Genomic DNA, 22,885 nt, shown 5'->3' with positions numbered 1-22,885 from the left:
CATAAGATAGAAAAAGCATAGCATGTCAAGTCAAGATTTTGTTTGAGTGATGCATACATTTTTAGGAGGGTCATGATAGAGGAGTTCAACAACCAATGTCACTAACATCAAGGTACATAGAGGGATTGGTGCTCTTGATTAAATACGAGTTCCATACCCTACTAGATGACAAAATTCAATCGAAACATTTCAATCCTGAAATCCTGATAAGTCTGTTGGATTTTGAATAAAATCTAAAATTTTACTTTCTCCATATGAAATCCAATGAGGCCGGAACAACTCTAAAACATCCTGAGTCATTTCATGGTAATGTTAAAAATTTAAGTAGAAGGATAAAAATGAAGATTAAGGAGAATTTCACTTTTACTTTAAGAATTGAGCATTACCATGAATAGCATATCAATACTAGGGGCTAGACTTGGTCATTAAGCTACCCTACTTAAAAATTATTTGTTTCTTTCAAAAAAAATTGCTTTCGAACATTACTACAAAAACAAAATTGAAAAAAAGGCAGAACGCTCCTGAAAAGGCAGGGAGCGAAAAAAATTTTAGGGAGCACGCTCCCAAAGTCGCTCCCTTTTCGGGAGCGCGCTCCCAACCCACTCCCAAGTCGCTCCTACCCGGAGCGCGGATTGGGAGCGAGATCAAGGGGGGGTGGGGGGCGCTCCCCCACAACACTGCCCCAAAATAAAAATTTGGGTGGATTTTTGCATTCATTTTTGGTGGTTCTCCGCACCCTTCTCGCCATTAATGGTTTTGTGGCACATCATGGTTATTGTTGAAATTTGGGGCAGCTTCAGGATGAATTTCCCCAATGAGAAGCCTAGCTACCCCAAGGAGAAACCATTTTGCCCCAAGAAAGAATTCAAATTTGGTTGAAGGAAAATTATTATTATTCAAATTGGTTGGCTCTCACTATTATTTAGTATGGCATAAATTATTTGGGCAAGCACTCATGTTGACTTCCATTTTAAGAGAAAAATTATAAGGTTCTTCTTCAAGTCGGCCTATATCTCTTCTAGTCAGCTTGACTCCTTTAGACCGAGGTTACTTGGGAGCGGGAGAGAAAGTGGGGAGTGAAATTTTCAAAAGCTACTAGTTCGGGAGCGAAGTTTTTTATAATATATATTTTTATATATTTTGATACATATATGTCAGCACAAGCATGTAGAATGATGAATTAGATATAAAAAGCATAAAAACATAGATTGAACCATATAACATCAATCATCTAGAAGTTATAATCTTCATCAACCATATCCACAAGTTAGTAACATACAACATATCGAGTCTCATGATTCATCAATCTTAAAGTTTCAAGCTTTCAAAATTCAATACATAACATTTATCATCATTGATCACCAAGATTATATATAAATTTTATTATGAAATGAAATGTTATAAAATGAAATGAAATGAAACAACTTTCAACTTTCACGAAGCATCATATTCATAATTCATTACCAATGAGTTATAATTGCCAACTTCAAACTTCAAACTTAAATTGTCATATATTATTTACAAAAAATATCATAATAAATATGAAAGAGTCAACAGTTATAAAAACTACTAGAAACTAGAAAAGACAAGAAAATCTATTATCTATTGCTAATGCTTGGGCCTCATGTCGCCACGAGAAATGTCTAATTTTTTAGTAGGTTTTGGTGGTATTCTAGGAGTCTCCTCTCGCGTAGTCACATGAACAGAACTAGAAGTATCTACCTAACTCAAGACGCAAATTAGCACACTCCTTGTCAGGGACCAACTTGTCCTCTAGATCTCTATGGGGTTTGATCCTACCCCTAGGTGCAGGTTGGCCCAACCAAGATGGAGAGTAGTACTTTGGCACAAGGATGTACGCCAAGGCATGTAGTGGAACATTAAGTTTATTCCACCGTGCACACACAATTGTGAATCATTGTTTACAAGTTGGGATCATTTTCCTAAACAATATCTTTTATTTGCCACAACATGCTATCCATTTGCTCATATACCTCCCCAATCACTGGTTTATCTGTATCTACAAAACGAATCATGCTATAAATGGGCTTGGTGAATTGAGAAATTTCCCTCGTGCCAAAAACAGACCATCAAAAGTGGTCTCCTTCACCTGTTCAAAACATTGCCTATCAACTGCGGTTGGAGCCCTGTCCTTTAATAACTGCCAGTGTTGACTTGATACTATGCTAGCCAATGACTCTCTTACCTACAAAAGGTGCCTGAAGGTGAGGTAATAGCTAGCAAATCTAGTCTTCGCAATCTTCAACAGCTCCAATCTTGAGTGACTGCAGAAAAGCCCATGGGTATTGCTATGATTTGTAATAAATTTTATCATTTTTTTGCCTCTCGTACAAATCACCAATCCATTTGTATTGATGGTTTTTGTTCTTAATAATATCATGCATCAAAAGGTTCAATGTATGAACCAAACACCCAGACCAAAATATGTTGGGGTATCTATCGTCAATAATTGCTCTCGTTGCATTACAATTAGAAGCATTATTAGTGATGACTTGGATGACATTGTATGGCCCAATACATTCAATTGTTTCAAGTAATGGTTCTGCAATGTTGATGGTGGTCTTGAACTTTTCCGAGTAATCATACGTTGAAAGGAAGATTGCACCATTAATAGGCATTGCAAGACACCTATCAATGGCTTTCCTTTTACATTTTTCGATCCATCAAATACAATGGACACCCCATGCTCATTCCAAGAATTTGTCATTTTACCCAAAGAATGTGCAATTTTTTCTTTTTCATTATCAAGTCCCACGGTTCTAGCTTTGTCATACCCAGGGTTCTTGTATCCTTTGGGGGCATCATTAATGGCAAAAACCATTTAATGCCAATAAGGTGAGCGAAGAACATTGAATGGTATCCCACGTGCATAGAGAAACTGGTAAATTTTTTAATCCACATCATTCCTACACCCTTTGTCAAGGAAATCTGATATGGTTCTACGCCTTAAAGAGATGTTTGTTCCTATGCCTCCATATCCACTGCCATAGGAGGATGTTGATGGAGTTCTTTGTGCATGTGATTGTGAGCTATGTTCAAAGACACCCTTTGATCTTTTGTGTCTTTGATCTTTTAGATCTGCATTGGGCTTCCTCCTCTTCCCTTATGTATTTGGCTCTTTGTGTTGCTAACACACTTAAACAAGCTTTGATTCCTATTTGTGTATCTACATCACATGAAATTTTCCCACAGAGGTTCCTTCTAGCACATGTGTATGAACATGTGTAGGTGTTTTTGCAATGGAGGCAAGTAAATTTAGTGGTTCCACCCCCTTTGCCTCCTTCAGGCCTAGAAACATATTTGCATAATGGGGTTTGGTCTGGTTTAGTTATTGTGCCCTCATCATCTCCACTCTCCTCTTCCTCCTCACCAAGGTACTCCTCCTCTCTAGGGTTTTCATCAAATCCACTAAAACCCACTTCTTCATCCTCTTCATCATGATCAACCCTCCTTCTACTCTCCAACACCATAATAACAAAAACAGGGACCAACAACAACAGAATGCCAAGCCATATAGCCATGATGTTTGAAGTTTTGAACTTGCAATAAAATGGAGGAATGGCAATTAGAAAGAGAGAAGAGAACATTTTCATTTAGCAATGAACATATAAAAAACACAAATGCTAGATTAGAGTGTAGATGCTACCTCTTTGGCCTTCAATCCCAAGCTCCAATCTCCCTTGCAAGCTCCTCAAGCTTCCCTCTCAATCTCCCTCCTCCACTCAAGCTCCAAGCCTCCAATTCCAAAAGCCCTCCTCTTTTGCTCTCTCACTATGCAAATGGTGAATAATGGGAGGGGAGGACGGCCTTTTATCTTTATTTCTGTCCCCTTTCGGGTTCCCACCCCTTCCTTGTGAGTTCGTTGCGCGACTTTTTCGCCGGCAAGAGCGAATTTTTTAAGGAGGGAGCGGTCAGGAGCATTCGCTCCTTGAGCGCTCCCTGCTTAAAAAATTCGCTTCTGGAGAAGACTTTCGGAAGAATACTGATAGAGACGCGGAGAGAGCTTGCAGAGAGGCAACGTAGTAGCCAGGTGAGCTAATGTTGGGCCAGTCTGGGCCCACGCGGCCTTGACGCAGAGCCAGAAAGGCCAGCGCAGAGGGGAAATTTGCCTGTCACGCAGAAGTCGGAACTGCTAGAACAGTCAGGATAGCTGACGCAGAGGGCAGAATGTTAAGTTATGGTATGTTCTATGCTTATAACAGTTTACTTCTTTTTCTTATTATATTCCACCGATTAGCAATCACATGTACATAAAGTAAAGTGCAGATAGAACATTAAACGATCGACAGAAAACAAGCCAAGACAAGAGACACAAGATGTGGCGGCTAGCCAGGGACAAACCCCACAATGTGTGGGGAAACCCTTTGATCAAATCTTCTTTTATCTTCAATAATTCAGCAGAGAGAAATAGTACAATAAATCTGATTCATATCAGCAGTAGCAAACCCTAGATCAGTAGCATCAGCATTAGCGGCTTCATTATCAAACTAGGGCAGACCATATCTCACAAACCAACAGTCGGATTGACTTCATTCCACCACCAAAAGTTTCGGCTTCCAGAGGAGGTTCAGATGAACCTACAGCGTAGTTCAGATGAGGAGATCTTCTAGGCCACTCAAGTCAATCTTTACTTCTGCAGTTGCAGCTTCAGTTTCAGCAATTTCCGGCTTCAAACTAGGGCAGTCGATATCTTGCAAACCGTTCGTCGGATTGACTTCATTCCACCACCAAAAGTTGCAGCTTTCAAAGGAGGTTCAGATGAACCTACAGCGCAGTTCCAAAGAGGAGATCTTCTAGGCCACACAAGTCAATCTTTACTTCTGCAGTTGCAGCTTCAGTTTCAACAGTTTCCGGCTTCAAACTAGCGCAGTCGATATCTTGCAAACCGTTCATCAGATTGACTTCATTCCACCACCAAAAGTTGCGGCTTTCAAAGGAGGTTATGAACCTACAGCGTAGTTCCAAAGAGGAGATCTTCTAGGCCACGCAAGTCAATCTTTACTTCTGCAGTTGCAGCTTCAGTTTCAGTAGTTTCCGGCTTCAAACTAGAGCAGTCGATATCTTGCAAACCGTTCGTCGGATTGACTTCATTCCACCACCAAAAGTTGTGGTTTTCAAAGGAGGTTCAGATGAACCTACAGCGCAATTCCAAAGAGGAGATCTTCTAGGCCACGCAAGTCAATCTTTACTTCTGCAGTTGCAGCTTCAGTTTCAGCAGTTTCCGGCTTCAAACTAGTGCAGTCGATATCTTGCAAACTGTTCGTCGGATTGACTTCATTCCGCCACCAAAAGTTGCGGCTTTCAAAGGAGGTTCAGATGAACCTACAGCGCAATTCCAAAGAGGAGATATTCTAGGCCACGCAAGTCAATCTTTACTTCTGCGGTTGCAGCTTCAAATTCAACAGCTTCCGGCTTCACATGTGTGAGAGAGAGAGACCCATTTCAGCGCAGTAGAGAAGAGACTCATATCTGCGCAGTAGAGAGAGAGAGAGATGTGATGAGATGAGTGAGTCCAAATGAGGAAAAGTCCTCTTATATTTATACACAACGTTGGTGGGTGAATAGATGCGACTGTTGGGCTTCTGAGCCTACATGAGTTGTAGGTCGGCTTGATAATAATTCCATAATCAAAATAAATTCATATCTCCATGAATCAGTGTTGAAAATATCGCCGATATTTCGGCGAAAATCGTAAATATCGCGAGATTTTGACCAAAACGATATTTCGGCGATAATTTCTCGCGATTTTTTCCAGTTTTTAATTTCGCGCGATATATCCGAAATCTCGGCGATTTTTTGATAAATATCGCGCGACGACCCTAAAAATCGTCGGCAGCATTTATAAATTGGGGTTTTAATGTTTAATGAACCATTTCTGTTTCGACCTGGAGACGCTGCGGACTGCGGAGGGTTTTGGCTGCGGAGGGTTCCAAATTCCAGGTATGCGTGCAGCTACGTATTCCCCATTGCCCAACCGTTAAACTTAAAATTTAATACGTTGGCTGCGCAGTGCGGAGGGTTTCCGTTTAATATTTGACGGTTGACCATAATGCCCAGCGTATAACTATATACAGTTACACAATGCTCAACATATATACATAAAACTTTCATGAGACATTACCTATCATTCTTATCTTTTATATGCTGCAGTTGGAGAAATGCGATAGTTGCAGAATTCCGATTTGCTCATGGCAGTGTAAACATTTTGGAAATTTTCCTTGCTGGTTCATTTATGTATAGATGTTCAATAGTTAGCGAGTTTGACAGTTAGTATTTTGTAGCTTGGTTAGTCATCAGTTAAGCAACTGTAAACAGTTACGAACAATCGGCTTTCAGTAATGTTTAAAGTTATATATAGTTCAAACTTCTAACTATTCTTGCTGCTGTGATGAACTTGCTGTAGAAGTGATAATGATTTGCTTTTGTTCTTGATGCACTGATAGTTTGTCCTTTCACTGCTTCATTACTTGAGTTCTTCTTTAGTCTTCACTGTTTACTGATTGTGCCTTGCTTCCTTTGATAATGTGTCCACCCTGTCTTTAATGGTGTGGCTATATACTGAAATGAAGACAGTCCTGTAGGTCTCATTGCTTGATGGGTTGTAGTTGTTGGGGAAAATTCATTGCTTAGAGAGACAGTAGATATTGTAGGTGATGAGAATGTTCTTCTCTTGAAGAGTGCTTATACCTGCATTGTGCAATAGAGAATATTCCCAAGCGAATCCCAATTCCCAAAATAAAAGAAAATCACCCTTGACTACATGCAATTAGGCTTATGACAAAATTCTTAAACAAATTGGGCCTATATGTGACTTTACTTATGCCTAATACAAATCCAAAATGCAGATGCGAGTTATAAATTATCTGACCTGTGGATGCATCTCCATGTGATCTCTTCTACCTGCAACAAAGGACACAAGACAAATCCAAAATAATATATATATATATATGCCAAATAAGGCTTACCTTGATGAAAAACAATCTTATGCCTGAAGAGATGAAATGTTGTTGATAACGCTGGAGTAATATTGACAGATCCTCAAAACAAATGTGCCTTTATTGTTTGAGATTCGTTGAAGTAAACTGCTCCAGGATGTCACAGTCCAGGATATTGTCAACTGAAGGTAAATGATCAATTCTTAAATCTGGAACAACAAGATTCGAAATACTTCAAGGTAGAGCTCGGCCTTTTGGATAGACCAATTAGGTGTGTGTATCTTGATTAATCCAGTTGCTTGAGGGATCAATGATAGGACTGTGTGGAGACTTAGTGTGACGGATTGATCACTTGCGACTTTCTTCTCAAGCTACAGAACACTCAACTATATAACTGCTTATTAGCCCAAAGTTTATACATGGTACAATTGGGACAGCAAAAGCCCTTCTCTCTGTGTATCACAGTTCACTTGGGTTTGAATTGTAGCAATATGTAAATAGAGTTAAAAAGAGAACAACATTCATTGAAGGGAAAGTACATTAGATCAAAAAATTTAATCAATTGGGATATATCTTTAGCTCTCAACCACATACAACAAACTTACATACCTGTTGTATAGACTCTAGAGTCCAAACAGTTCTCTGAATTTGATAATGTGCTACCAAATTACCAATAGTGTTCTCCCTATTTATGGATGCGAAAGAAAATAAAATCTGAGTCCAGCCACCTATTTCTACTCATTAATACAGAGATATACACTTATTGGCCCAAAATTTATGTTGATTTCTTTTCTTTGTCCATGGTCTTGTTTGTCAAATTGATTCAACTGTGTTGAAAATATTGGATGCAACTATTATTGTAAGACATATCCATTGTGCCAACTTCGCTAAAATACTTTTCCCAAAATTTGATAGGAGTTATGGTGCCCTGCTACTTTACAGTCCACTAAAAATGAGAAAGGACAAAGGGGAATTCCTATATAGGTTTACTTGCCAATGGGATGTTGATTTAGTAGTGAGAAAACAATAGTTGGTTATGTCATAAGCCATACACCAAGTCTCCTATCGAGGGAAAGTCCTCCCATCATCGACTATGTAATTAGGATTGGATGAAACTGCCAAGTGACTTTGATGGAACAACTCCCCCTAATTTCTTTTAGATCTTAGATAAATATAAGTTTTTAAGTTTTTGATTGCTGTCAGAGCTTTTCTTCATAATTTTATAAATTTATATATTAAAAAAACAAGGGTTATATATTACTTAATAAGTTATTAAGTTACTAATTCCAAATTTGTTTTGGTGCTGTAGGTTTCCTTTTGAGTTAGCGGCTAACAGCAATACAAAAATACAAATATGCCAAAAAACTTGGACCCATTTTGGGAGTATGGGATCCCTGATGGTGGGACAAATCGTGCATATCTTTCATGCAAATTGTGTGGGGACAAGATGACAGGTGGGGTTACACGACTGAAATACCATCTTGCTAGACTCCCTGGACATGATGTTGGCATTTGTAGAGTTTCTAGTCCGGAGCTTATACGAAAAGCTCTTGAGGCAATTGAAGAAAAGGACAGAAAGAAGGAAGAGGTGGAAAGAAACAAAGCTGAACGTGCAGGTAGATCCCTTGGGATATCTTCTCATGATTTTGATGTTCAGGGTAGTGGCCCTACTGGCGCTAGTGGGAGGGGCTCCACAACTGGCACACCATCACATGCTAGTGTGAATGCGAGGTCATCATTTTTTGTTCCACGAACAGGAGCTGGAGCACAACCTGGCATAAAATCGCTTGTCAAAAAAAAGGAGAAGGAAGAAGCAGATAGAGTCATGGGGAGGTGTATTTATTGGAGCGACTTACCTCTCAGCATCACAAAAACCAATCCATTTTGGCAACCAATGTGTGATGCTATTGCTGTTGTGGGCCCAGGGTACAAAAGTGCCACATATGAGGAGTTGCGGGGGCCAATTCTTCAAGCAGAAAAAGAGGACATCAACTCTAGATTGGCGGAGTTGAAACAGACATGGGAAGTCACTGGATGCACAGTGATGTCTGATGGTTGGACAGATAGGAAGGGTAGGACCCTTCTAAATTTCTTGGTACATTGTCCTAAAGGTACCATGTTTATTAAATCGTTGGATGCATCAGAACATATCAAAGATGCAGCAACGATATGTGAGTTGTTAGATGGGTTCATTCAGGAGATTGGTGTGCAGAATGTGGTGCAAGTCGTAACAGACAATGCAGCTAATTATGTGTCTGCCGGCAGAATGCTTATGGAGAGGCATCCCACATTGTTCTGGACTCCATGTGCAGCGCATTGTCTTGATTTGTTGCTTGAGGATATGGGGAAACTCTCCTTCATCAAGGAGGCAGTTCATATGGCTAGGAGCATCCCCAAGTTTATTTATAACCATGCTATTGTTCTTAGCCTTATGAGGAGGTTCACAGGAAACAAGGAGTTGCGGCGTCCTGCCATCACACGTTTTGCCACAACCTTTATTACTCTTCAGTCTTTGCTTCGATGTCAGTACGAGTTGAAGCAAATGTTTGTCTCTAATGATTGGCGTGGTTGTAGATACAGCAGGAGACCTGATGGGAAAGCCATTGAAAAAATGGTGTACTCTGAGACATTTTGGCGTGGAGTAGAAGAAGCATGTGCAGTTAGCGAACCTATAGTAAAGGTTCTTAGATTGGTGGATGGAGAGAAGCCTGCAATGCCTTATTTGTATGAGGCCATGGATAGGGCCAAGGAGGCCATTCGTTCCTATTATGCAGACAAGGGTTCTGCTGGCCTTAATAGGCAGATGATGTTATGGGATGTGATCGATAGTCGGTGGACAGGGATGCTTCATCGACCCATTCATGCAGCAGCACTCTTCCTCAACCCTGCATTTGCATACAAATGCAATTTTCGTTTTGATGGCGAGGTGATTGAAGGGCTCCATTCCTGTATTGAGAGGATGGTACCTGATTCTGAGGTTCGTCTCAAAATCAACCGCGAGATACATAATTATCAGGATTGTGTTGGCCTATTTGGCTTTCATAATGCCATTAAGGAAAGGGCCCTCTTCATGCCACGTAAGTGACAATTCATCACTCATTAGAAATTATAAATTTGAATTTAATTATGTTTTAACTTTTAAGTTTTTGAATTTTTTATTTCATTATTTTGTTGTAGATCTTTGGTGGCGAAGCTATGGTGCAAGGGTACCAAATTTGCAAAATTTGGCTATGCGAATCTTGAGTCAAACATGTAGCTCTTCAGGGTGTGAGCGCAATTGGAGTGTATTTGAGAAAATACACGCCAAAAAGCGCAACAGGTATAACTTTGAACTCAAGCCTTCAGTTGAGCAATTACACTTATTGTAATTTTTAATTTTTAATTTATGACCTTCAAGTGTCAAGACTCAAGAGTCAAGAGTCAAGACTCATTACTTTTTTTGACACTCTTACAGGTTGGAGTTCGCACGCCTCAACGATTTGGTGTATGTGCATTACAACATCCGACTTCGAGTGAGGCAAATAGAATCACCAATGGATCCAGATGCCATTTCCTTAGACAATATTGATGTATTGTCTCCGTGGAGGGTGGAGTCTCAGGAGCCCATATTGGAGGAGTCACCTTCATGGTTGGAGGAGCCAGTGGCAGATGATCCATTAGAGCAGGGGCAGCAAGAGGAGGACTCGGAGTCAGAGGAGCAGCAGCACTTAGAGGAGGAGCAGGAGGAGCTGGAGGAGGACACTGCGGGAGCATCAGCATCAACACCATCTGCTATAGATATAGGAGAGCATAGCTCCATGCCTATCACTCATTATTTGACATTAGGTGCAGAGGCAGTGTCAGGGCCTTCTACTACTAGGGGCAGGCCTGACAAACAGCCCATCATGTTTTCCCGTAAAAGGGGGAGAGGGCAGTAGATAGATAGCTGCTAGTTTTATTTGTTATGCTACATGTAACTCATGATGATGAGATACTTTTATTATTATATGTGATGTTATTTTGTATTGGTTCTCCACATTTGAGTCCTTGAATGGACAATTATCAGGGATTAGCACGATTTGGTATCGCCTTTGATATATCATTTCTATTTGACATCATATATATCAGTGTTTTCTTCATATTTATGTGCCAATGTGTTTATTAACTTTATTTCATGTTGTTATTGCTTTATATGTTTAAAAATCTGAAAAAAATGAATATAGTATGCATTTTTTATGCTTGCTTTTGTTGTTTAAATTCTGAACATGAAGATGTTGCTTTAAAAATTAAAATAGTTTCTTGAGTGTTTGTTGGGCACTGTATAGTTATACTCATTTAATGCCAATTTTTTGTTTTTTTTGTGCCCTAGGTTTGAATTAGTTCACTACAAGTACAAATGTCAAATATGCCAAAAGCTTTGGACCCATTTTGGGAGTATGGGGAGGCTGTTGGTGGGGCAAATCAGGCACTTATATCATGCAACTTGTGTGGGACCAAGATGTCAGGAGGGATTACACGATTGAAATACCATCTGGCTAAACTCTCTGCATATGATGCACCAGATGTGATGCCTTGTATGGTTTCTAGTGCAGAGGTTATACAAAAAGCTCGTGAAGCAATTGCTGAACAAGACAGAAAGAAAGCTGCTAGGGAGAGGCCAATGGTCTCAGATAGATAGCTGCTAGTTTTATTTGTTTTGCAACTTTTGCTACATATAAGTTTATAACTGATGATGATGAAATACTTTTAAACTTTTATATATGTGATGTTGTTTTGTTTGAGTCCTTGATTGGACAATTATCACTATCAGGGATCAGTAGGATATGTGATGTTATTTTAATTTTTGTTTGAGTCCTTGATTGGACAATTATCAATTTATCACTATCAGGGATCAGCAGGATTTGGTATCGCCTTTGAAGTTTGATGTATCATTTCTATTTGACATCATATATATCAGTGTTTTCTTCATATTTATGTGCCAATGTGTTTATTTCATGTTGTTATTGCTTTATATGTTTAGAAATCTGAAAAAAAATGAATATATTATGCATTTTTTATGCTTGCCGATATTTGCCGATATTTTGCCGATATTTTCGCCGATATTTCCGATAAGATATTTTCCGGACCCTCGCCGATATTTTCCCGATACCGATATTATCAACACTGATCAAAACAGGTATTTTTACCCCCAGTTCATCTTCAACGTTGCATATAAAAGGAGGAGACCTCAAGTCATTTTATCATCATCTCATCCTCACATCTCTCTCTCTCCTCACTTGATTGGGTATGCTAATCTGGGCAGCATCTCTCACACGTGCAAAGGAAGAAGGAAGATTTATGTTTGGGTTACTTTGACCAGTTTGACTGAGTTTCATAGTTGTTTTGGGCTACGTTGACCAACCTTGACCTCTCTTTGACTACGCTTTGGGTGTGGTTGCTTCTCCTTGGCAGGCCGCAGATTTTGGCACAGAAACCGAGGTGATCTTACCTCTGGTTTGACCAGCGTTGACTGCCCTAGTTGCTAGCTGCAGTTTGACTTTTGTTGACAAGCATTTGACTAGACTTTTCAGGGCTGTTTTGCACTGTTTGGGTTTGCTGTTGGAGGCCGAAGTTGACTAGGTTTGACTGAGCTGCTTAAAGGAAGAATTCTGCCCTGTTTGACCAATGTTGACTTTTTTTGGTTAGGGCTTTATTGCTGCTGTCATAAATTATCAGAATTGTAAATTTTTGCACCATCTCTCACTGCTGAACTATTGAAGAATATAAGAAGAATCGATTAAGGGTTTCCCCACATTGAGGTTTATCCCTGGCTGGTGCCACATCTTGTGTCCTCATATCTTGGCTTGTCTTCTACTGTTTATGTTTATGTTCTATCTGCATTTTACTATCATGTTGATGTGATTGCTAAGCTGGATATTGATATTGGGATAATTAAGAAATTGAAGTAAATTGCTCTTAAGCATAGAACATACCAAAAATTAACACAATAGTCTTTCAAACTCTTTCTGCTCATCAAAAACTACCCTCTGTTCTGGTTGAATAGTCTCCCTCATTTTCATCTCCATCTTGGCAACAGACCTAGTTCTAGGTCCCCTTGACTGCTCAACTGTCCCCTTCACATCTTCAACATCTATGATCTGTTTGCTTTTGCCTTCAACAACATGTAGGAATGCTCTCCTTGATGGTTCTACTTCATTGGGTTGAGCCACTTCTTGTGATATTTGTGAAAATTCTGAAACCCATAATCCTACTACGACAACTAATAATATTTCTTCTATTTATTAAATTAATTAATCAAACTATCTGCAGTTCCCTATGGCAAATATTGAAATATATACATTGTAGCCTTCAGAAAACAAAAACTGCGGAAAATAAATGTTGGAAAATTAGAGAAATTCTAGCACACATATAAAAATATTGACACAGTTATTTTTGGACAATTCTCCTCAAAAAAACCCAACTTGGGAAAACCGGTGTAGCAGATGACGGTTTCTTTATTAATTCTTCAACCGAAATTCAAGTACAAGAATTCAGACATTAGAACAGACTGAAAACACTGAGAGAAATTTAGTGACAAATTGCTCACTCTCCATAGTGACTCCTTGACCCTGAGATGAACCCTTTGTCCATGCGTTGGGTTTCTGCATCACCCTCTGCACAGCGACAACGCAGAGCTCTAGTGGACTGTGTCTCTCCTTCAATTGTCTCTTCCGAAACTCGTTTTCCACTTCCCGAATCATTGCTAATACCCTCTCTCTCCCCTGCAACTCACCCTTTGGCTCTATCTCCTCTACTTAACTTCAGCCACTAAGAAAATCGATCTACCTAGGCAACTAAGTAGCTGCTCGTGTGTATTCTCCAAGCCCCATTAAGTTTCTTCTTATAATCTCTCATTGAGACATCAACAGACATGATTAAAATATAATTGATGCTAAGATTAACTAGAACTTGATCCATGTCTTCTTCTAGAAGATTCTCAACATGACTTAATTAATACCCTTAAATTAATCATATTTCCTAAGTTTAGAGTTAGGGAACATTAAAAAATGATTAATTATTTTAACTAAGTCATCTCTAGGTGGAATTTCTAGAAACGATTTCTAGGTTTTGGACATCCCATGTATTCTGGCCTCTCCACAAATTTTCAAGGCTAGAACACATCTGGCGCTGCAAAAAATAACACTCCCTCTTAGCTAGGAAGGTGTTCTAGCGCTACGTCCTACTGAAGCAAGACCCTCTCTCTGCACCATCTCTTGTCACTTTGTTGATGTTTGGTTGCTCTGCCCATCAACTACTGCTCAACTCTAATATGTGTTGCATCTGTGCTGTTGTTGACCCTGTTGTATTGTTGTCAACTATTGCATCTACACTGCAGCTCCCTCTCATCTTTTGTTGTTGCAACTGAGAATCCATTTGTTTCTGCTACTAAAACGGGTTCTCCACCATACCCATATATTCCCTGAACTAGATGAACTTAGCTCTCCTTAGAGCATTCTTGAGTATAACTTCAGACACTTTACACCACGAGCGTTGTAACCACGGTGGGCTCAATACCGCGGCGCTCTCCCTCCCTCTGCATGAGAGTCTGCTACTTGATCTCCTATGGGAACATATTGTAGCTGGACTGCCTGACGCTGAATGCAGTGTCTGGTGAAATGACATCTGGTATCAATGTGTTTCAACCTATCATGAAATACTGGATTCTCAGAGAGTTTTATGCAACTCTGATTATCACAGTAAATACTGGTCGTTCCCATCTTCTTCCTAAACAAACTTATGAGCAGCTTCCTAAGCCATGTAACTTCACAAGTAGTTGTGTTGGCTGCCATATATTTAGCTTCTGTTGAGATCAATGCTATTGACTTTTTCTTCCTGCTACACCAAGAGACCATCCCTGATCCAAATTTGGAGCGATACTCAAAGGTACTTTTCCTGTCCACTGAACTACCTGCCCAATTTGCATCTGTGAATCTGCATAATCTGATGTCATCTCCTCGAGTGTATTTCAACCCAAATCTGACTATTCCACGCACATATCTAAGAATGTGTCTAGCTGTTGCCCAATGTACCATTTTTTATTCTACCATGTACTGACTAAGGGTATTGACAGCGAAACAAATGTTTGGCCTAGTGTTAACCAGATACATGAGAGACCCAATGAGTTGTCTGTACAAGGTGGGGTCGACTTCCTTGTCCCCTATTGCATCTATCTTCTTCCAATTAGTGATCATGGGCGTCTGTCATGGGCCGGCAATCCTGCATTCTGAACCTCTTCAAAATATTTGTAGCATATCTCCCTTGCCCAAGGAAGATCTCCCCATTCTTCTTCCATAGTTCCAATCCTACAAAATCCTTCATGTCGAATTATGCTTCAAGGTTCCTTTTGCAGTCCTTTATGAGCCTTGATGATCCTGTCAGAAACAGGTCATCTACATACAAAACCAAAATGAGAGGCTCATTCTCCACCATCAAATAGTAGAGATAGGGATTTGCATCACCCTTGATGAATCCCAATTACTGCAAATAACTGTCAATCCGACCATACCATGTCCTGGGTGCCTGTTTGAGCCCATATAGGGCTTTCTTCAACCTACATACATGGGTGTGCTTCTCATGAGTTTCGAAGCCTTCAGACTGCTCAATATACACCTCTTCCTCTATCACCCCATTCAAGAATGTTGTCTTGACATCCATTTGGTGAATCTCCCATCCTAACTGCGCTGCTAGGAATATAACGGATTTGATAGAGGTATATCTGGCAACTGGGGCAAAGGTCTCTTCATATACTATCCCTTCCTTCTATGCATACCCCTTTGCCACGAATCTAGCCTTGTACTTCTCTACACTGCCATCTGCAGTGTACTTGATCTTGTAGATCCATTTGGAACCTACAACTGATCTGTTTTCTGGTCTAAGCACTACCTCCCAAACATCATTTGTCATGATAGAACTGTATTCTTCTACCATGGCATCCACCCACACCCAATGTTGTGTGGCTTCCTGAAAGCTAAAGGGTTCTGTAACCTGAGCTACCAAATCTTGATATCTGTCAAGCTGCCTATGTTGTCTCTTGTCAGTCTTAGGAGCTTCGACAAACTCCTCTGCATCCCTCAAGGTTTTATACACTTCCCTAGTGGATCTACCACTAGTGGTGGGAGGTTCAATCAATTGTTCCTCCTGTTTCTGTTGCTTCGTCTGTTGAGAACTCCCTGGATCTCCTCCCCCTAAGGAGATACTAGTACTGGTCACCGTACTCGATCGTTGTGACTACTCTCCTGCTTGTCCCACTTGTTGTCCCTGCTACTGGAATCTGGACTAACGGAACTTCTACTGACATATCACTTGTGGGCATTTCTCGAGATTTTCTGAAAGCTCTATCTTCCATGAACTTTACATCTCACCTCACTACAATATTCGTGTTGCTAGGAATGTAGATCTTGTATGCCTTTGAGGTTTCGCTATACCCTACGAGGAACCCCTTCCTCAAGTGACTTACTTCGGGCTTCTTTCCTGTGAAGACCCCCTCTGGCATTTTCTTCTCCAATGCTCTATGAGGTGTTCTGTTTTGAATGTACAACATTGTTTGCATGCCTTTGCCCATAGAAATCTAGGCAAATCTTGGTCATACATCAAAGCCTTTGTAACCCCAACTATTGTTCTATTCTTTCGCTCTGTTACTCAATTCTGTTGAGGATTATATGGAGTTGTCCATTCTCTTTTGATGCCTTCCTTTGCGCAGAAGCCTGTGAAGTCTTTATCTGTGTATTCTCCACCATTATCTGAATGTAGCACCTTGATATTTTTCCCTATCGCATTCTCTACGAGAGCCTTGAACTCTTTGAACCGATCAAAGACCTCATCTTTGGTCTTTAAGAAATAGATCCAGGTCTTCCTAGAATGATCATCAATAAAGGTGACGAAATATTCGCCACTACTAAGAGCTCTAGTGGACATAGGACCACAAATATCTAAGTGTATCAATCCCAACACGCCATTTGCTCTGTTGTCACTTCTAGGAAATGTTGCCTTTGCGTACTTCCCAAGTACGCATCCTCTACACACATCATCATGCTTTGTGCTGAGAACTGGAACTCCTGTTACAGTTTCTATGAAGCATCCTAAGTGCTCCGGAGTTCCAGTTTCTATGGAGCATCCTAAGTGCTCTATGGTGTAAATGTCCCATCCTCCTGTGCCATAGTTCGTTCAACTCATTCCCACTGCTATTATCACTGCCTATCAATGCCATTGGAGAATCGAGTTGCAACCTATATGATTTGTTGCTCCGAGCTCCAATCTGTCTCACCTTCTTCCAGCTAGAGTGTTTGACATACACTTTCTTCCCCACAAAGTGTACATTGTACCCTTTGTCCTGCAACTGGGATGCTGAAATTAGGTTCATACCCAATCCTAGCACATGCAGTACATTAATAGCATTGGTGTTGGTTCTTGTTTCCGTCTGAAACTCTATGGTGCCTCTCCCTACCGGAGTACATTTAGTTTTGTTACCCATAGTGATCTGGAAGTCCATCTACTCCTCTTGATAGCTAGAGAAATATTCTCTAACTCCTGTCATATGAGTTGAAGCTCCACTATCAATATACCAGACACCAGATGATGTTGAACCTTACAAGCATGCGAACTCATCCTCCAACCTGGAAGATAATTCTGAGGCTTCCTCACAATTGATTATGTCCATGATTTCATGTGCTATTTCTCCTTTTCTTCCTGATGTTATTTTGTACCAACAAACTGCTGCAAAATAACTATGTCCCAGCTAAAGATCTGCTCTTCAAGGAAAATGCTGCTAGATCAGGCCCGTGCGATTTTGGATTCCCAGGAATAGCCTCAAAATGGCGGAACTGCGGATCTGATTTTTGGATCTGCGGTTTTGTTGGAGGATCGCCCAAGGATCCATACGGGACGCGTTCTAGCCTTGGATCCTTGCAACACTGCACACCCTACAAATACCAATATGACTATCTGGATAGCTTGGACCCCGTATAAGGAGACCAAACCCCAAGATGAAGGCCCACCTGTAATCCTGCATAAGATCCAATGCATCTCCTCACCTTCAAGTATGAAAAATCATCAGTGTAATTGAGTAAATGAGCTCACAAATCATGGAACAATGTGGGCACTTCATAGTGGCATGCCCTTCCATAGTGGGCTTTAGAGTGTACAGGTGTCTCCAAGTTCAAGAAGAAGGTTAACCAAGGACCTTATTAGGTGGTTTCAACCTCTAAAGCAGTGACATGTCCATGGTACATCACTCAAGTGGCAGTTGTCATATGATATAAGGATGGAACGGAATGGGGTCATCAGGGGAAGGGTCCAAGCCACATGCCACAGTACAAGGGTAGCTATGATAAGGGAAGCCCACATTTGGGTATATAAATGTAGGAGAGAGCATTCATGGTGCATGAGTCACCCCAGACTTTGTTTTTCCACCCTTCTTCATATGCTTTTCGCCTTTTATTGATATTTATTTTTATAATTGCTCGGCGCTTCAGGGGATGAGAGCATGATGTGAATGATATAGTAGTGAATACACCTGTAAGGTTGGGCAGTTCATCCCCAACCAAGGGTTCGGACAATCATGGGTTCCTTAATGATGTAGGGGCCAATATGAGGGGCCCTAGGAACCAGGATGATGGCTAATGAGGATAGGGATAGAGCTCATCATGGTTTTTTCCCATGTGCTAAATTTGTATGTCTTGACCATTTTTTGCATTTTATGGTATGTTTCCTATTGAGAATGGCCAAAATATGCTTTTTACTTTCTTTTTAGCTACATCAACCTCTGGGGTGTTGAGAAATCTAGGGCATGAATAGTTAAAAGATTTCTCTGTTTGATAGTTGCTTATGATATACTTTTACTTCTTAGCTTACAGACTTTTCTTCGTTATGTTATTATTGCGTTCCTTTCATCAAGACAATTACCAATATGCACAATAAAAGACAAGTGACACAGTATGTAGGCTTGTCAGCCAGGGCCCAAACCTCTCACATCTTGAGAGAAAAACCAGATCAAAATTCTTCTTCTAGATATTCAATTGATGAGTACCAAGACCATGACAAAGACCCTTGACTCTAGTACCCTCCCAAGAACCTTGTCACTAACCTTGATGCTCTGCCTTTTCCCTTTCTAGACTTTCTTCTTGATCTCAAACTGCTCTTCTCGCCTCCTTCTAGAGAATCTCAGCCTCTATGATCTCTGGCTCGGTCACCCAAAACAAGTACCCCAGAAGAATCCTTCGTTCACTGATCCCAGAAGAAACTTTTCTTCGCTAACCCCAGAAGAAACTTCTCCTTCACTTGCCCAAAAGAAACCTCCTTTGCTATGCCCAAAAGAATCCTCCTTCTTCCTTCTTCGCACTTCTCTTTCTAGCCTCTTTCTTTGCACTTCTCTTCACCAAATGTATGTCAAGTTTCTTGCCTCTAAGTGAGGCCGAGTGTGGTTATATATATACACCTCAACACATGTCCTTTAGGCCAACATGATCACTAGTGTTTAGGCCAACTTCTTCTAGGAGGTTCTTCCATCGTTGTAGGCCGACATGAAGAGGATAAGTGACTAGGTCTTGGAGGATACTTTACATAGACAAGATTGACCTTTTACAAAGTGTAACATGACTTCATTACATGACAATAACTCTATCATTTTATGACTAGATGACAAATAATTCCTAAAGACTCTCAATGGGAGTCTTGACTCAAAAATAAAATCTCTTGCTCATGAAACCCATGGAGCAAGCAATACAATAGATTTATTTTTCTTATTTACATCTCATTACAAAAAATCATAATTACATGTCATTATGAAGACCGAACCTAGTTACACTTTTCAACACTCCCTCTTAACTAGGGAGGTATTCATAATGGTACTTGGACATTCTCAATCTGAATAATTTCTCATAAGAAGAATTCAGATTGGTAACTCATTTGTATAGCATCATATCAACCAGCATGGTTACATAGCAAGGCCTTGACTAACAACTCCATCTCTCCACAAGATCTGATCTCATTGCTGGCGAGACCACTGATTTATACACACTCTCATCATTGTCTCTCTCGAAACATCCCCTACCCGAGTACTCAGGGTGTGCTCTGTTGACCACTACATGTCCACTACCCATAGCAGTACACCCCTTTTTCGCAAAAGGGATAGCGCTTGATCGACGTGTCCATCCCATTCGACAGTCATCGTCGACCCGATCATGTTATATTGTAAACCCAGTCTGCATGTGTAAATTGTAAATAATCTTAGCAGATCTGAGTCATGTATGTAGATTGCCTAGGCAAACCTAATTTTCAAGTGATGACCTACGTTACGGAAGGTTTTTTGTCTCACCGATCCATGATCGAAAAAGTTTTCCTTCAGCCTAACCCCACAGCCGGAATGAATTTTGTCATTAGAATCTTAGGGGAATCCTAGTGTGCTTCGAGTCTATGTAAAAGTAATTTGGAAATAATTCTAACTATTTGGTTAGGTTATTACAAATTGCTCCATCTGCTAGATTATATTTGTGTCGCAGAACTGGGTGGTCTATGAGGATCTATGTCAAATGGGTTTTCCCCCCTGACATGGAAAAGTGTAAAAGTCATGATGTAAAGTGTCTTGAGGGTTAGGAAATGTTTTAATCCCCTCATAAGTCCTAAGTCCTAGGTCCTAGGGGATTTTTCCAAAGGCTAAGTTCGAGGATCCATTTAAAAATAAAACTTAAAAATTAAAAAAAATATAAAAATAATCATAATAATAATAAATTAAAAAAAAAATTAAAAGAAAATTAAAAAATAAAATAAAATAAAATTAAAAAATAAATAAAAATTTGAAAAAATAAAATAACAAAATAATAATAAGTTAAAAATTTGAGGAAATAAATGCAAGATTTTAATTGTTTAATATAACAAAATATATTTAAAAATTTCCACGGATGAGATTAAAAGGGATTTTGGTCCTTATCGACGGTCGAGATCATTTTGACATGGATCACTCGAACTAGTCGTTGGGATTTTTTTCCTTTAAATAGGGTGTCAAAGGTCATTTGAGATCATTCGATCTTGGAGTCGTGTGCTAAAGAAAGCTCTCTTGTAGTCATTTTTCATGTGCAATAAAGAAATAATTTGGGGTGGAAAATCTTGCTGGTGTTACTCTTCTGGAAATGTTGTAAGATGTTTTATTTTTCTGCATAATTTTATTTTCAGCCATTGATGATAGCTTGATGAAGATTGATTTAGGCACAGGTATCTTGTCTGATCTCTGGGGTTTGAATGATAGTTTAATTTCTGAATATAATGGCATGTATCTCCATTTGATCTGAATTTCACTATTGTTTTCTCCCTCTATATTAATGGTTGATTTAAGTTGTGCAGGATATCCTTAATTCTGAGTTTATCGGGTGTTAGGGGAAGTTCTCGGCTGAACCAGCCAACTCCCGGATTGCGTTTCCTGAAAGAGCCCAACCAGTTTTTGATCCCGGGCTTATCATTTGAAATTTTTTTAATGAATGCATGAAGGGTTTTGTGAAGCATCTCACATTAAATTTAAAACTCTGAAAATATTTATGTGGCATAACAATAAATCTGGCTCCCTAGAGCCTCTAAACTCTGAATATTGTTATTCTTTGGCTAGAGTTTCAAGTTTTCATTATTATTTTCTGGGCATTTTGCTTCTATCATTGCAGGTACAGATTTTGAAAATTTTTCAGGGCTTCCATCAAGCAATCTGGAGCAAGAAGGATTTGAAATTTTGATTAAGTTTCTGGAATACGGGTCTGATACCTCCAGTTCAAGTTTTTCTGCTGCCCAAGATCGATTTTTTTAGCATGCTCCATCAAAACACAGCTTCATTTCACTGCGCTATTCCATTATGCCCCTTGCTGCCGTTGCGACGATCTGCGTCCCTCTTACTTTGCTCACGCTACCTCGCCAGCTCCCACGCAGTCATACTCCCTCATCGTGTTGCCTGATCTTGATCCCCCTACGTCCACATTCCAGCCATCATTCTTGCAGCTCCTCGCGCAACACCCAAGAATCTGTCCTGCAAACAAATAAAATTTTCCACGCTCACATCAAACCTGCATCTCTGCTTCTCTACACTACCCACATACACCATACAAATCATGCGTGAAAGCCTTCCAACTCGCCCATCCTGCATTGAAAACCTCACACTGTCCAAATCCGAACCCTCGTTCACCTGTAGCTCCTTGTTGTTGTGACCTCACACCTGCAAACGCACAACAAACTGCTCACGTTTCTTCCTCCCCATCGTCCAGCCCAACCTGCAAAGCAAACCTTCACTCATCCTCACGCAGTCCTTTTCCCTCTGCGTGCTATCCCGTCCCTGCAAACTCCTCTGGCAGCTCTACGCTGCCCAAACCTATGCAGACATCATCGCATCCAGCTCCATAACCTGCGTATTTTCCCTTGCTTCTGCAAAAACCCTTCAGCGTACCTGCTAGCAAACCAAACAAACATTAAACGCAAACAAATTTTCGATTTTGGTTTGATACAATGCAGGTTAAAATATATACGTTTTTCTAAGATAGTTAGGGTTAGCATAGTCTATTGATATATGCGTTTTAGTTTTCTTTTCATGTTATTTAATTTTCAATTCATTTAAATTTATAGTTAGTGTAGCTTCAAGTTAATTTTATAATTTATGTATATAGTTAAGTTAGCGTACTTTGTTTTTTTCTTTTCGTATTTAGATCTTAAGTTCTAGAATTAGATTATTAGTTTTAGATACATTAGATTTTAGTTCTTTGTTATTAGAATTTTAAAATCAAAAAATCATAAAAATTAAAAATATAAAAAAAAGCATAAAAAAGTTAATTTTAGTTTTTTTTATTAGTTCTTAGTTTAGATCAGTTTCTTTAATTTTAGATACTTTAGATTTTAGCTTTGTTCTATTTTTTGATTTTAAATCTAGAATTTTAAAATCATAAAAA

The 22,885-nt window shown here is 39.7% G+C and overlaps 2 protein-coding genes across 3 annotated transcripts in view; one reads left to right on the top strand and one right to left on the bottom strand.

Annotated features, from left to right (window-relative positions):
* Positions 1-22,885, bottom strand: part of ERA1 (Prenyltransferase family protein) — a 381,172-nt gene that overhangs the window by 24,673 nt on the left and 333,614 nt on the right. The gene's annotated exons all lie outside the window — the stretch shown is intronic.
* LOC149182075 (uncharacterized) lies at positions 7,018-11,716 on the top strand. Its single transcript, XM_089416730.1, has 3 exons — positions 7,018-10,033; positions 10,134-10,275; positions 10,411-11,716. Exons 1-3 carry the CDS (start codon positions 8,311-8,313, stop codon positions 10,871-10,873), a joined length of 2,328 nt encoding a protein of 775 aa, XP_089272856.1. The 5' UTR covers positions 7,018-8,310; the 3' UTR covers positions 10,874-11,716.

This window comes from Pinus tabuliformis, chromosome 3_2 (assembly GCF_031772625.1).
Source record: "Pinus tabuliformis cultivar Carrire ecotype Pingquan chromosome 3_2, CPIR1, whole genome shotgun sequence".
Lineage (NCBI taxonomy): Eukaryota > Viridiplantae > Streptophyta > Pinopsida > Pinales > Pinaceae > Pinus > Pinus tabuliformis.
The sequence above is the reverse complement of the archived record's forward strand: the minus strand, read 5'-3'. Positions and strand labels throughout refer to the sequence as shown.